Source organism: Ursus arctos, unplaced genomic scaffold, assembly GCF_023065955.2.
Source record: "Ursus arctos isolate Adak ecotype North America unplaced genomic scaffold, UrsArc2.0 scaffold_12, whole genome shotgun sequence".
NCBI lineage: Eukaryota > Metazoa > Chordata > Mammalia > Carnivora > Ursidae > Ursus > Ursus arctos.
The window spans coordinates 45248809-45263910 of record NW_026622786.1 but is presented as its reverse complement, the minus strand read 5'-3'; the positions used below and the strand labels follow the sequence as shown (position 1 = coordinate 45263910).

Here is a 15102-nt window from a genome sequence, read left to right as displayed (position 1 = left end):
CTATATGTTGGCTAATTGAATATAATTTAAAAAAATATATTTTCAAATCATATATGTGATAAGAGACTTGTAGCAAGAATATATAAGGGATAAATAATATATAAGGAATTCTTACAATTCAACAATAAAAAGAAGCTATTATCAAATGATGAAAGTATTTGCATAGAAAGTTCTCCAAAGAAGATATACAAATGGCCAATAAATACATGAAAAGATATTCATCATCATTAGTTATTGGGAAACACAAGTTTAAACCACAGTGCTGTACCACTTCATACCCACAAGGCTGGTTATAATCAAAAAGACAGATAATAACAAGTGTTGGTGAGGATTTGGAGAAATTAGAACTCTCATATATCGATGATATGAACGTAAATGGTATAACTGCCGTGGAAAACAGTTTGTTACTTCCTCAAAACGTTAAATGTAGAATTACCATATCATCCCTCTGTAACTCCACTACTAGGTACCTAGCCAAGAAAACTGAAAAATACGTCCACACAAATATTTGTATATGGATGTTCACAGCTGAATTATTAATAGTAGCCATAAATTGTGAAGCAACCAATTAATGAATGGATTACAAAATGTGGCACAGTCATACAATAAAATATTATTTAGCCATAAAAATGAATGAAATACTGATACATGTTACCAGATGGATGAATTTTCGAAACATTATGCTAAGTGAAAGAAGCCAGACACAAAAGACCACATATTTTATTATTCCATTTATATTAAATGCCCAGAATAAGCAAACTCACAGATACAGAAAATAGATTAATGGTTGCCAGGGCCCACAGGGACAACTGCTAATGGTATGGGATTTCATTTTGGGGTAATGAAAATGTTCTGGAATTAGATAATGGTAATGATTGCAAAAGTCTGTGAATATACTAAAAATCACTGAGTCGAATAATTTAAAAGGATGAACTTTGGATTATGCAAATTATATCTCAGTAGAGATGTTATAAAAAATATTGTAGAGTTGACAATTCAGTTTCAGTAGTGCTTGTCAGAGTCATAATGAAATGTCAAAGATGTGAAGTACCCAAAATAATTAATATAATGAAAAGAGACTTGAGAAAAATCATTAAAAATTTTCAGGTGATTTTAGGATTCAAGTTTTTAAAAAATTATAACAATTTTAGCATTTATGATAAGTTAACAATGTAAGCAAAAAGCCAAATAAATTTGCAAATTATTTTTTTAGCATTTGATAATTTTTTTTTAAGATTTCATTTATTTGACAGAGAGAGACAGCAAGAGAAAGAACACAAGCAAGGGGAGTGTGAGAGGGTGAAGCAGGCTTCCCGCCTAGCAGAGCTCAATCCCGTGACTCTGGGATCATGACCTGAGCCAAAGGCAGACACTTAACGGCTGAGCCACCCAGGCACCCCTAGCATTTGAAAAAACTGAAGCATAAAATAACTAAAAATGTACAAAACAACACATTTATCATTAACTATAACACTTCTGGAACTTTCATTTGAAGTTATTAACAAGATTTTAATATATTTTTTCTCTTTTTGAATCCTAAATATGAATTTTAGCACTATCTATGGAGTCATAGCAAATCGTTTCAAGTTAGATTACTCAGAATAAACAAGAACCTACAAAAATATATATTTTTTTAAAAAACTGAAATAAAATGCTATTAGAACTTGTAAAAAAAAGTACTGACAATTATTAGACAACTAATACTCCCTAAAATACAGATTAATTACTGCCAAATCTCAAAAAGTAATATAAAACATACAGACTGCTCATGGTAGTGGTAGGAAGAAGAAACACCATGCACTCTTAACTACAGGAAACTAATAGGATTGCTGGAGGGGAGATGGGGGGGGATGGGGTAAGTGGGTGATGGGCATTAAGGAGGGCATGTGATGTGATGAGCATTACATGGGTGTCATATGGTGTCATATGCAACTGATGAATAACTGAACTCTACATTTGAAACTAATGATGTACTATATGTTGGCTAATTGAATTTAAATAATATAAAAAGAAAAAAAGAAACCGTGTAATAATGTTAACGCTTAAATTTTAAAATCAATATAAAGTAAAACAGATTTGATATTTAAAATACACTTTAAAAAAAAGAAGATGGTTATCAAGTCAAAGGAAAATGTACTAGTTATTTAATAATAGAAAATATGGAGAGTAGGGGCGCCTGGGTGGCTCATTTGGTTGAGCGTCTGCCTTTGGCTCAGGTCATGATTCCAGGGTCCTGTGATCAAGACCGATTTAGGGAATCTCTGCTCAACGGGGAGCCTGCTTCTCCCTCTCCCTCTGTCTACCACTCTGCCTACTTGTGCTCTCTGTCAAATAAATAAATAAAATCTTATAAAAAAAGAAAATATGGAAAGTCAAAACAACCACACCCAAGATTGGCAGACTATAAATTTGGGCCAATTCTGAATTTTAAAAAAGCTGGATGAAAGATTTTTTTAAAGTCTTTACAAAACAGGAAAGATTTCTCAAGAAAATTAGGCTTTATCAGGTCAAAATTTAAGAGAAGGCAAGATCCCAGAGAGGTAAGCCCAACACTCAATACTGCTTTTGTTCTAATAATATTTGTAGATCAGGAAAAAAACAACTTACAAACTAAACTATACATTTGATGTCTCTGGAGATCAGGAGTCAAAAATCAATGGCCATGTCCACTCAAGGAGGGGATACTGTCCACATTCAAACTCAAGGCTATACCATGAGATATAAATGAACAGCCCAAAATTAAAACAAGACCTGGATAATCCATAAAATCTCAAGTTTTGAACTTTCAGGTGATCCAATAATGATGGCAATCCTTAGAGCCTGGTGATAGCAAATGAAAATACTTGAAGGGCATAAGTGTAAGTCAGTTTTCTGCTTGGTATAAAATTAGGCTTCCCCTCTTGAGTCAGTTGCCCAAAAAGACTGAGAAACTTTGAATAATGAAGAGAGCCAAATTGAAGGGTACCAGGTAGATGTCTTGCCCCTCCAGGAAATACTTCAGGCAGAAATATTCATTGTGGTCTGTGGAAGTGTGTACACAATGTCTTTTTACACAGAGGAAAAGATTACACCCAAATTATATTTTTTAACAAAAGGAAGTCTGTGGATATAATGTCAGTTGTTTTCTAACTGGCTCTAAAAGGTCAGGGTAGCAAGCAGATATGTGAACGTTCTATGTGAACAGCTGGAGATGGAGCTATGATTATGAAAAATATAATTTTCAATAACAGAAAAGATGGACACTTCATTGAGGAATATTAATAATAAAGGAATTTTATTTACATTTGTATTTATATTGTCTTGTGATTCCTAGGGGACAATATTATTGTATGTTATTGATATTAAAGCTCTTATGTATGGGAATGGGACCAACAGAACTGACATTTGTAAGCAGACATTAAAACATACCAATGGGGGAGGGGGGAAGATGCCAATGAAGTTATCATTTAGCATAACTTACAAGGATCTCCTTATAACTTTTCCTAATTTCTGTGTCAGGTTTAAGTCACTTAATTCTCCTTTATTCACTTCAATGCACCAAAGTATCTGTTGAGCAGTATTATCAGCACTTTATAGTTCTGACCTCTTTCCCTTTTCCAGAAGGGTTATGTTATTAGGTGAATCCTTGGCTCAATTCTCTTTTTCCTACTGCCCTGGCAACTCCCAAAGTTTTCACCTTAGATTATGTATTAAACTAGTGTCCATTTGCTGCTTTTCAAAATTAATTCTGCAATTGCTTTGTTTCAAATCTTTCTTATCTGCATCTTATGGCACTAATCACAATAAATGGTCACAGGTTGGTTTTTTTCAGAAATGAGATACCAAGACAGAGTTAAGTATGCAAAAGTTTTATTGGAAAGTAATACCTATTAAAGGAAAAATGGAGGAAGTGGATTAATCAGGGAAAGCTAAATTCTCTGCCAACCACCCTGGAATTCTGAAGCAAAGTCTATCTGTCTGAAAATCCCACCCTGAGGAGAAATGGCCAGGTCCTTGCAATGCTACCCTACTGAGTAATTAGCTGGAGTTTGCCTAGAGAAAATAGTATGACTGCAACTTGAAAAAAGAACTGGACCCTGAAAAAAAAACCTAAAAGCTGGAGCTCTCAGCTAATGACACTCCTTGCATCTGGGCAGCCACAAATGGTAATATTATCCTTGTATGCTTCTGTCCTAATCTTATCGATCTAGTTCCAAGTCTTCTCTCTTTAGTCTAAGTAAAATCTTTGATTAAAGGGGACATTATTTATTTTTACTATTAGTGAAGAGTAGAGAACCTGATACCTCAAAAGCATACAATAAATACCTGCAAAACTTTATTAAATGGCTAAATTTAGCCCCCTAAGTATTGATGAGGTTGTTAAGCTTTACTTTCACTTTTGAACCATCATTATTGCTTCTTTGAACCCCTAAAGAGGGCTGAATTAAGCTTAAATTAAATTAGCCTTAGCCTCGGGCAGCCCTAGCATCTGCCCTTATATACTCTTCCAATATCTCATTATTTCCACCTACACTAAAAGCTACTATTTCCCAGAAGTTCTAATACTCAGGACAACGCCATTTCCTTTGGTCAGACCCATTAGATGTAGGCAACTAAAATAGATTTGAAGTTGTATACTCCTCTCAGTTCCACACTTTAGGTAATCAGTCCCTACCCTGTGAGTTTTTCCTAGCTCTTCTCTCTCTCCCTCAAAGTTCCAGATAGAACTTGCTTGATTACAATTTTTTTAAGGCTTCAGAGTTTGTTTCAGTGCTAGGGACATTGTAAATACTCAAAAAATACCCATTTGAATTGAACCGAATTGCTGATGGGGCCCCAAAATGACAGATAATAACAAAGGGCAATTTTTAAAGAATGTCATCACAAAGCTTCTTTCTTATAGAATTATGTAAGCTGGAACAACATTACAGAAACACTGAAAATAAAGGTCAGTTTCCAGTATAAAAAAATCACTCTTCTTTCACAAAACAATGAAATTTAAAAATAAAATATCTACCTGTAAGTCTCTTTTTAACACCTCACCTAATTAGAATGAGGTGACTGAGTCCATATCTCCTAAATCCAATATAAGATCAACCCTCTCTATATTTTCTTAGTATCACTTACTGTTAAACTAGACAAAGAGGGCAAAAGCAAATTTAAAATTTCTTGGCTTGTAATATGATTATTCTGATTATTATTCTGATTATTCTCATCTCCTACCCCCATATTTACCTGAATTTAAAGTAGATGCACACACACAAAAATAATCCTCATATGATTAGTTACTTGGACTTATAAAATTAGGGCAAACTCATCCTTCCATGCAAGGTGTGCTGTGCACAACCCCAGGGAATATCATCTACATAGACTAGGATGTAAATGCACTTGTATACTGCACAGCAGCCCTGCTTAAGGCGAGCCTTTTTCTTTCCTCTTACTCACATAGCCATGTGATAAATCATCTCACCTTTTTAATAGTAAAAAGAGAATTACATCTCACCAAAGATATACAGATGGCAGGTAAACATGAAAATATGTACATGTCATTAAGGAATTGCAAATTAAAGCAATAGACAGCATTAAACATCCATTAGAATAGCCAAAATCTAGAACACTGACACCACCAAATCCTAGCAAAGATATGGAGCAACAGGAACTCTCATTGCTGGTAGGAATGCAAAATGGTACAGCCACTTTGGAAGACAGTTTTGTGACTTTTTTTTTTTTTTTTACAAAACTAAAGATATTCTTACCATATGATTCAGCAATCATGCTCCACTATATTTACCTAAACAACCTGAAAATTTATGTCCACACAAAAACCTGCACATGGATGATTATAGCAACTTTGTTCATAATTGCCAAAACTTAGAAGTAACTAAGAGGTCCTTCAATAGATGAATGGATAAACTGCAGTACATCCAGACAACAAAATAGTATCTAGTGCTAAAAGGAAATGAGCTACTAAGCCATAAGAGATGAAGGAAACTTAAATGCATATTACTAAGTGAAAGAAGCCAATCTGATAGTCTTTATATATCTTTGGGAAAACATATTTAATAATAATAGAAAAGGTTCATAGGAGGACTGTATTTGAAAACACGTTCTATTTTATTTTACAAAAATGGTGTTCAATATGGCATGTACATACCATCAGCATTAGTTATGAGAAAACTAAATTTCTGGAAGCAAGGAAAACAATCAATAAAAATATTCTAAATTTCAACCAAATCAGCATATCTAAAGCAAATCTTACTTTAGTATAGATGACTGCCATATTAGAGTACGTCTAGGAATCATACAATGGCATAAAGGGGTACAAGATGTGAACATTCAATGTATTAAAAGTGGTTTCAACTAAGAAATCCCTTCCAGAGAAGTTGAACTGGATTGCCTTATTGATCCCTCTCCTCATTTTGTAGCTAACTAGGGAAAACATATGTACCCACTCCAGAAAACATGTCAAGACAAAGGGTATGTAATTCCAACCTTCATGCTTCAAGAAGGGAAGGTGCTGCTCAAGTTCTAAGAAAAAAATTAGATCATGATTCTAGGAGGTAGGCTGTCAAAGAAGATTGAGATCTACAAGATAGATTTATTCTTTCTTTCCATGAGGTTGAAACACTTAAGGTTCCTGACCGTCACTCTTTTTTATCTCTTAAATGCTTTCTCCCCTTCCTAACAACATATGACTAAACCAGCTTAAGGAAGCTTCAGATGTGAGGGTGTGGGGGCTGGAGCAAGGAGGCTGCCTCTGAGATAAATATATGGCAGATTGCTTTCCCCTCCTCTGAATCTCTTTCCTTTTGGCTCCAATGGGTATGACTTTCTCTCATACTATATCCCTTCTAAAATTCATGTTTGCAATATAGGAAATAAGTGAAAGAATAATACAAAGCTAACAAAGCATAAATAATGAAGAATATCTTATACTCTAGCTCAGGTTACTAAAATTTTGCCATGGACTTTCAGGCCAACATCCCAGTTAGAAACTGCTTTGTTTGCTATTACTCCCTTTACATACATTTTCCACAGTAACCTTTGAGGAAAAGTGTTGACTATGCCAAAGAAAATTTCAAATATTCTTGGGTGTCCCAGCAAAATCCACCATAATGGTATCTAAATTTCCCTAAAGCCCATTATAATAAGATATAAGCTTCCCTAAAACTTGATCTAATTGACCACCATAATTCTATATCTATGTTCCTCCTCTGCAAAAGGAACAATCACCATTTGACCATGTAAGCCTTGGATAAATAATGTCCCTAGCAATTGTTGCAGATCCTCAATTTCCTCTGATCCATTTTTTTTTAAATCAGATTCCTTACTCATGAACCCTGACTTTTGGTTCTGTATCTCCTTTAATAGTTTAAGCATGCACCATAAAATCTGGGTGCCTATATAGACTTCTGGCTTTGCATCATAGCATTTCTTAAATAAATGTACCTTGAACTTACTCCTTTAGCTCTTTCCATTTTAGGTTACCATGAATATGGGGCATTTTATGCCTTTTGGACCAAGCACATTTCATCCCCAAACAGGAGAAAAACAGACACTGATTACTTATCTAATTACTAAAATCTGAATTCCACTCTTCACTAATCCTTTCCATTATTTGCTCACAGCATTTTTTTTTTTAGAATTCAAATTATTTTTTTAATGTGATAAACATCAAAACTTTATGTTAAGACAAGATCCATCTGCACTTGCAAGACCCTATCTCACTCAACTCACCCTACTCCAAGCTCTGGTTTTTTTTATAATAATTTTTTATTATGTTATGTTAGTCACCATACAGTATATCCTTAGTTTTTGATGTAATGTTCCATGATTCATTATTTGTGTATAACACCCAGTGCACCATGCAATATGTGCCCTCCTTAATACCCATCACCGGCCTATCCCAATCCCCCAGCTCACAGCATTTTTTTAAAATGAACTCCCAGTATTAAATACTGGTATTTTTTTACTTCCTCCCTTTTCCCTACTTCTTAACTTTTTTAAATGTTTCTTGAATCCTAGGTTCTCTTAGGCACTCTATGGCATCACTTGTTCTCACTATAGTTTCTAATTAACCAAGCACTAAGTCACTAATGACTAGATATGTAAGTAACAAAAATAATAAAAGAATAGTACACCAAACAAGTGAGCTAAAGACGAGACTACAAATGAAGCCACCAGAAGATGGAACAATTTTATAAAGAAAAAGTAAAGACGCAAAGATGAATCTTACAATTAAGAATCATTTCAATTACTCTAAGAAATTGAGCTGAGCAACTTCTATAATGTCTTATAAATAGTAGCTATACAGAGTGAAAAAGCATAGGACAATGTACATATTCATAGAATATGAAAGAATAGTTCTTAACATTAAGTGATGTGGTTAGCAGAATTATCAATGATTTAAAGAGCTTTAGAAAACTTGTTATAGTGAATATTGTTGGGGTTAATGTAAGAGCATGAAATCAGCCATTAATACCTGGCTTGCTAAAATGTAACACAGAGGCCGCTGGGGGCAAGGGAAGGTTTTGGAGAAGGGCAGAGGCCTTTGGATTGCCGAGGCCTGCCCTCCAATGACCACTCTGCCATTGGAATGTGGAATGGCGGGTGGGCGGGGGTGGTTCTGAAATTTTCCTAGCCCAAACAATGGACCTGTGATCTAAGAGATGTAGGTATTGTCCCTCAGGCTATGTTTAGCAGAACCTGTAGAATACACCCAAATTAGCATATCATAACTTCCCCGTAAACAGATCCTCCCAGTTTCAGTAAGACCCTTTGTCAACATCCTGTGCTTGAGGAACAGTGATAAGGATTTGTGACTATCTTGAAGGACCAATAAAAGCGGGAGCAAAGAAGAGCAAAGGGTCTTCGCCTCTGAGTGCTGACCCCCATGTCTTCTCCTCTCTTTTGCTGCAAAGTTTGGAGTAATCTTTCATCCACAGGTACAGGGATTGCTGGCCTTCCCGGCAGAATATATTTTCCAATATTTCTTAGCATTCGAAATACTTCCTGACAATGATATAGTCTATGTAACTTCACAGATACTAAGTAAAATAACTCTATAATGTGAATATTTTATTCCTATTTATGCACATATAGTAGTCACTTGCCATAATACAACATATATCCATATATGTATATAAGATTTTGCATATGGATATATGGCTATGTATTTGTACATATATCTGTATATGAGTGCATAAATATTTTACAAATATATAAATATATGCCCAAATTTGTTGTCAATTGGATATGTACCATATGCAACATTCAGTGAAAGTCTCCTCTGCATAAAGCATATAAAAAAGCAGGTGACATACCTGAAATCAGTGAGTTTATATTCTATAGAGAGGACCGAAAGATACTTCAAATGGACTTCATACTTTTATAGAGCATATTATCTAGAGCAAATTAATACAGTTGGCACTGTGTGCTAATGAGGAAAAATTTTTCAATGACATACATCTGCCTATAGACCCATGTTTTTATTCAATGGATAATTTTTGGGTTTTAAGAGCTTGAAGATATTCCTGTGCTATTTCTAGAACAAACGTCCTCAATAACACTGAAATCAGACTAATGACAGTCTGGACCTTTTGTAGTCCTTTCTAATCATGTTAATGTAACGGAAACATTTGTAGTGCAAGCTACTTAGGAACAGGCCCACATGTGAAGGAGTCTATCACAAACAATGCTTACACATTATTAAAAGTTTGCTCTAGTTAGTTATACTACAATGTCAAGTCTTAATTTCTACCATTATAAAATACCCACATTAAAAAAAAAAAAAACTCTAAAGATAAAAAAAGCACAAACCCTGGAGTCAGAAGACCTGAAGTTAAGTCTTAGCAATGCCACTCAATTGCGTGGCTTTTGTTAAGTTAGTTAACCCATCAGAGCCTTAGTTTCCCTACTTATAAAAATGAATAAAAATACCTATCTTACAGTACTGTGGAGAATAAATTAGAGAACACATGCAAAATATCTAGCACAGTGCCTGATACATAGTAGGCACTCAATAAATAAAAGTTTCTTTCTATTTTCAATGTGTCCTCAAAGCAATACATAACTTAGCATAAAACACTGAATGATATATATACTCTCATCAGTCTTTAATAAACTACTTTTTTAAGTTTTCAACTATTATGAAGAGATTTTTACATTAATATTAATAACTACTTGTAATAATCAATACAAGAAAAAAATATAAAACATAAATTATAAGATGGTTGGGGAATAATGCACCACAAAAATTATATTTGTGCTCTGTTATTATATGACTTTTCTTTTATCAAGAAAATCTCAAGCAGAATATTAACAATATAATGGAAAATATTTAAAAGAGAATGAAGAAATTTTACTAATGCTACATAAATTATAACTATAGTATCTAAAATAAAAATATTTTAAAGATAAGTAATAAACTAATTATGCTTACATGTTTCCAATGTGTAAGCTTTCCCGTTATGTTAGTTTCAGGCTGAAAAAAGAGATCTTTGAAGAGTCTGTCTTCATATCCTTTCTGTATGTAAATCCATTTTGTTTCACATTCACTAATAAATTTCTCCTGATGTTTTTTGCACAAGAACAAGGGGCTGCATATAAGGGGGGAAACTGTCATTTAGTTTTTTTGCCATAAAGAAAAGAAAGAAAACTACTCATGAGTTCACTTACACCTTTGAAAACATGGTAGTAAATTTAATGTAATACTTGTTTTCATATTACTACTATATAAAACTACTTAGTCACTAAGGTTTGCACATGATCACTTATCAGGGGATGAATGAGTGCTGAGAAATCTCTGATGATATGAATCCACAAACAATTCTGTATTCACGTTTGGCTGTGGATTTTATAATATAACGGCAAGAAGAACATGACTAAATTATCTACAGAAATATAAGGTAACCAGTATGAACTCTTTTGATTTTTCTGCTCCAGTGAAGAAGTAACTTTTTACTTTCACCAGAAAAATTACTCTAGAGTAGTACTATCCAACATAATATGATGTATGCCATCAAATAATTTTAAATTTTTTATTAGCCACACTAAAAAATGTAAAAGAAACAGATGAGATTAATTTTATGTTTTATTTAATCCAGTATATCAAAAATATTACCTGATAAATGGCACCAACAAACCAATATCAAACTTAATTATAGAATACTAAGCAGGGCACATGGTGGCTCAATAGGTTAAGTGTCTGACTTGATTTCAGCTCAGGTCATGATCTCAGGGTTGTGAGATCGAGCCCCACTCCATGCTGGGAGTGGAGACTGCTTAAGAGAGGAGTCAGTAACATTTATTCTATGTGATGAAAGAGTAAAGTCGTTTGAATTAAAATGATGAACCGAGCAGGAAGATTACAGTTGCCATTATTATTATTTAGCAGAGGTAAAACAAATTAACCAAGGAAAGCAATTTTTCCCAATTTTCAGATTTTTAAAGTGGGTTCCATCTATTCATTCTTCATTCAAAATATTTTTGTTGATGATCTACAAATGAGGGTAAAATATAGTAAAAGACTAAAACTTACAATGGCCTTAATAAGATACGAGTTTATTTTTCTTTCATGATGACCAGTGGGGCAGCTCTGCTCTCTAAAGTCATTAAATCCTGCCTCACCATTTTCAGACATACTGTCAGCAACCCATATAACTGATGCATTTCAGCCCATCAGAAGGGAAAAACATGAAGACAAAGAGGATGCAATTATCATTTAGGCACTTTAAGCTGCAGTTGTACTTATTACTTATTCACTTACAAATGTAACAAAAATACAGCCAGATGAACACACACGGCTACCAATAAAACTGCCAAAAGAAGAAAAAAAAGGGATTTTCAAAGAAAAAGTATTATTCTGAAAGTGACCAATATGTGCTCTGTGAAGAGAAGAAAATCCCTAATAACATGAAGCTTATATTTTCTTATAAGTAGAGTTAGATAGGGGTACCTGGGTGGCTCAGTCGGTTAAGCATCTACTTTTGACTCAGGTCAGGATCCCAGGGTCCCGGGATGGACCTGCTCAGCGGGGAGCCTGCTTCTCCCTCTCCTCCGTGCTCTTGTGCTCTCTTTCACTATCTCTGTTGCCAGCTCTGTCTCTCTCTCAAATAAACAAAATCTAAAAAAAATAATAATAATAAGTAGAGATAGATAATATAGAAATAAAACACTAGAGATAGGAGCAAATTGCTTTTCACATAATCTGGACTGGGACAGTAATACTGAGAAGGAACAAGATGTGGTGGGAATCTCAAGAAACAAACAAACAAAAATTCTAGTAGAGCAAACAGCAGGACAAAAAGCCTGTCAGAAGTATGCTTAAGGAGGCAAGAATATACTTGACATGTTTGAAAAACAAAGAGCAGGTCACTGGGATGGACAAGCATTGTTGAGTTTTGAGAAAAAAGAGTAGCTTTGAATAGAATCACACTGGGGAGACAATTTCTGTGATACAGTTGTGAGGAGTTCTGTGGATCCTCTCCCCAGTGAAACAACCATTTAAAATATCTGGAAATTGTTTAAAGGGCATACAGCAAATAAACAAATATTTATTCAATAAAATCTATTATAAATCAGTAAAAACAGTGTCTCACTGTTGAAACAACTTACCCTCTCTTTTCTCTCTCTCTCCCCTGCCCCAAGTTCAGACTAATAGAAATTCCACTCCAAAAAAGAGAAACCAAGAAAACACAGGATCCCTTCCCTACCTGGTTCTAGTCGAGGGCGACAGTATCACTGTAAGAAATACCCTAGCCTGGGTCCATGTTTTAGAGAATCTATTTCAAGCAAGAACGTCTGAGAGAACTTGGGCTCTCTTTCTCCTCTCAGAACTCATAAGGCAGAAGCTCTAACCCAGGTGCAATAGGTAGAGAATACTGGAACCCTGATAGCCCTTGACCTCAGAAAGTGATAAACACTTAAAAGGAGAAGGGTAGCTCTAAGAGAGTAGAAAGCTAAACTGTAAATCAATTTGAGGTTTACCAGAGAGAACCAGGAGAAGACAGCTACGAAGAGCCCTTCTGAGATCTGAACAAACTCCAGAAACTGCCTCAAAGATTACTTTTGTAAAAAGCCCGGTTTTAAAAGATCACACTGTGGAGCAACTTATTTCCCAGGGAATTGTTGAAAACAATAGTCAGCTGAAAATTAGTGAAAGCTAATAATAGGTGTGATATCAAAGGAGTTCGGAATAGCTTAGTAAAGAAATCAGAAACAGAGAAACTCAAAGAGAGCCCTGCTAAAATCACTGTCATTCCAAGGGTGACTGCACCTGTCTAAAGGTTTGCCCTCTAAGGAGCAATATCAGAGGCTACCCAGAGCAGGGGAAATAAAGTTTACTAAAATAGTCTAGCCAAGTTATTAAACTAATAAACAAGTCCTGGGTAAGGACATCGATCAAGGGTGGTTACAATATACTATTTAAAATGTCCAGTTTTCAACAAAAAATTATGAGACAAGCAAAGAAAAACAAAAGTATAAGCAAAGAGTAGGCCTTTGGTACTACCTTTGAAAGGGCTCAAATCACAGACATAAACAAACACTTCAAGGCAACTATTATAAATATGTTCAAAGGAAATAAGCCTCAAATAAGTATAGAAAGGTATAAAGGCAAGGTTTTTTTCTAATAGAAATTATCAATAAAGACACAGAAATTATAAAACAGAACCGAATGAAAATTCTGTAGTTGAAAAGTATAGTAAGTGAAATGAAAATTTTGCTAGAGTAGTGCAACAATAGATTTGAATTGGAAGAAGAAAAAAATCAGAAAACTTGAAGAGATTTATAAAGATTATGCTGATAAACAGAAAATAATGAAGACAAATGAACAAACCCACAAAAAAAAAGCAGGATACAATTAACTCCACCATCATATGAATAATGGGACTTACCAGAGAAGAGGAGAGAGAGAAAAGAGACAGAAAAACATATTAGAAGTGTTAAAACACTCTGAAATCTGATGAAAAAAACTGTAAGTAAAATAAACACATAAAAAACACATCCAGACACATCATAGCAAAATAGTTGAAATCCAGGGGCACCTGGGTGGCTCAGTTGGTTAAGTGTCTGCCTTTAGCTCAGGGTCCTGGGATCGAGCCCTGCTTCATGCTTCTCCCTCTCACTCTCTGTGTGCTCTCCCTCTCTCTCTCAAATAAGTAAATAAAATCTATAGAAAAAATGTTTGAAATCCAAAATCAAAGGGAATATCCTGAAAACAGCAGAAGAAAAAGGCGTAGTCATGCACAAGGGAACCCAAATAAGATTAATGGCAGACTTCTCACAAGAAACAACAGAGGTCAGCAGGCAGTAGTATGACATAGTCAAAATACTAAAAAGTGGGGGGAAAACCTTTCAACCAAGAATTTTATATTCATCAAAACCATCTTTTGAAACTGAAAGTGAGAAGAGGTAACATCTCTAAAATGGTGACATATTCCTGACTTTGCTCTCCCACATAAGAACGACTAACAACCATTCATGGACAGAACACCATTGAGAGAATCCTAGAACATAGAAGTAAGGCTGAAGCACACCCCCCAATGCACCACAGAGACCAAGACATTATGTAGTAAAAGGATAAAAGGAGTGGCTACATGTGAACAGCAATCCTCCTCCTTCAGGCCAGTGCAGCACCACACTGAGAGGTCTCCCCTGAGCCTATAGCTCTTCCAGAGGGAAAAGAGAATCCAGGGGTGATATCCAGCTCCTGCAGTGTTGTGGGTCATTTTGTGGAAGCCCCTACTCTGGTCTCACCCTATGGGGATTATAGAGGAATCTGTGGTACTCAACTACTGGGAATCCGATTGTGACAAAGCAGGGTGGGACCAGCACTGGGATCGCAGCAGACTGAATTCCTGCCTGCAGAGCTCACGCAGTAGTCCCAAACAGTGTTTCTGTTCATTTGCAGAATCAAATCAATGGCACAATATGATCAAGGAACTCGGCAGGCTACAGGGTCTGCCTGATTCACACAGCCAAACAAAGAGATTTGCTGGCCCTGGAGCCTGATATGTCGCTGCCCAGGAGCTAAGTCATACCCCTACCACTTTAAAGCCTGGCTCCTGGCATCATTTGACAGGAAGGTAACACCAGCAGTACTCACACTAAGAGGAAGGTGGG

The 15102-nt window shown here is 35.3% G+C and overlaps 1 protein-coding gene across 1 annotated transcript in view; it reads right to left on the bottom strand.

Annotated features, from left to right (window-relative positions):
- LRRIQ3 (leucine rich repeats and IQ motif containing 3) overlaps nt 1–15102 on the bottom strand; it is a 175513-nt gene that overhangs the window by 72994 nt on the left and 87417 nt on the right. Inside the window, exon 5 of the mRNA XM_026497807.4 lies at nt 10421–10577. Within this exon, the coding sequence (XP_026353592.2) occupies nt 10421–10577 (157 nt within the window). The remainder of the gene's footprint in view (nt 1–10420; nt 10578–15102) is intronic.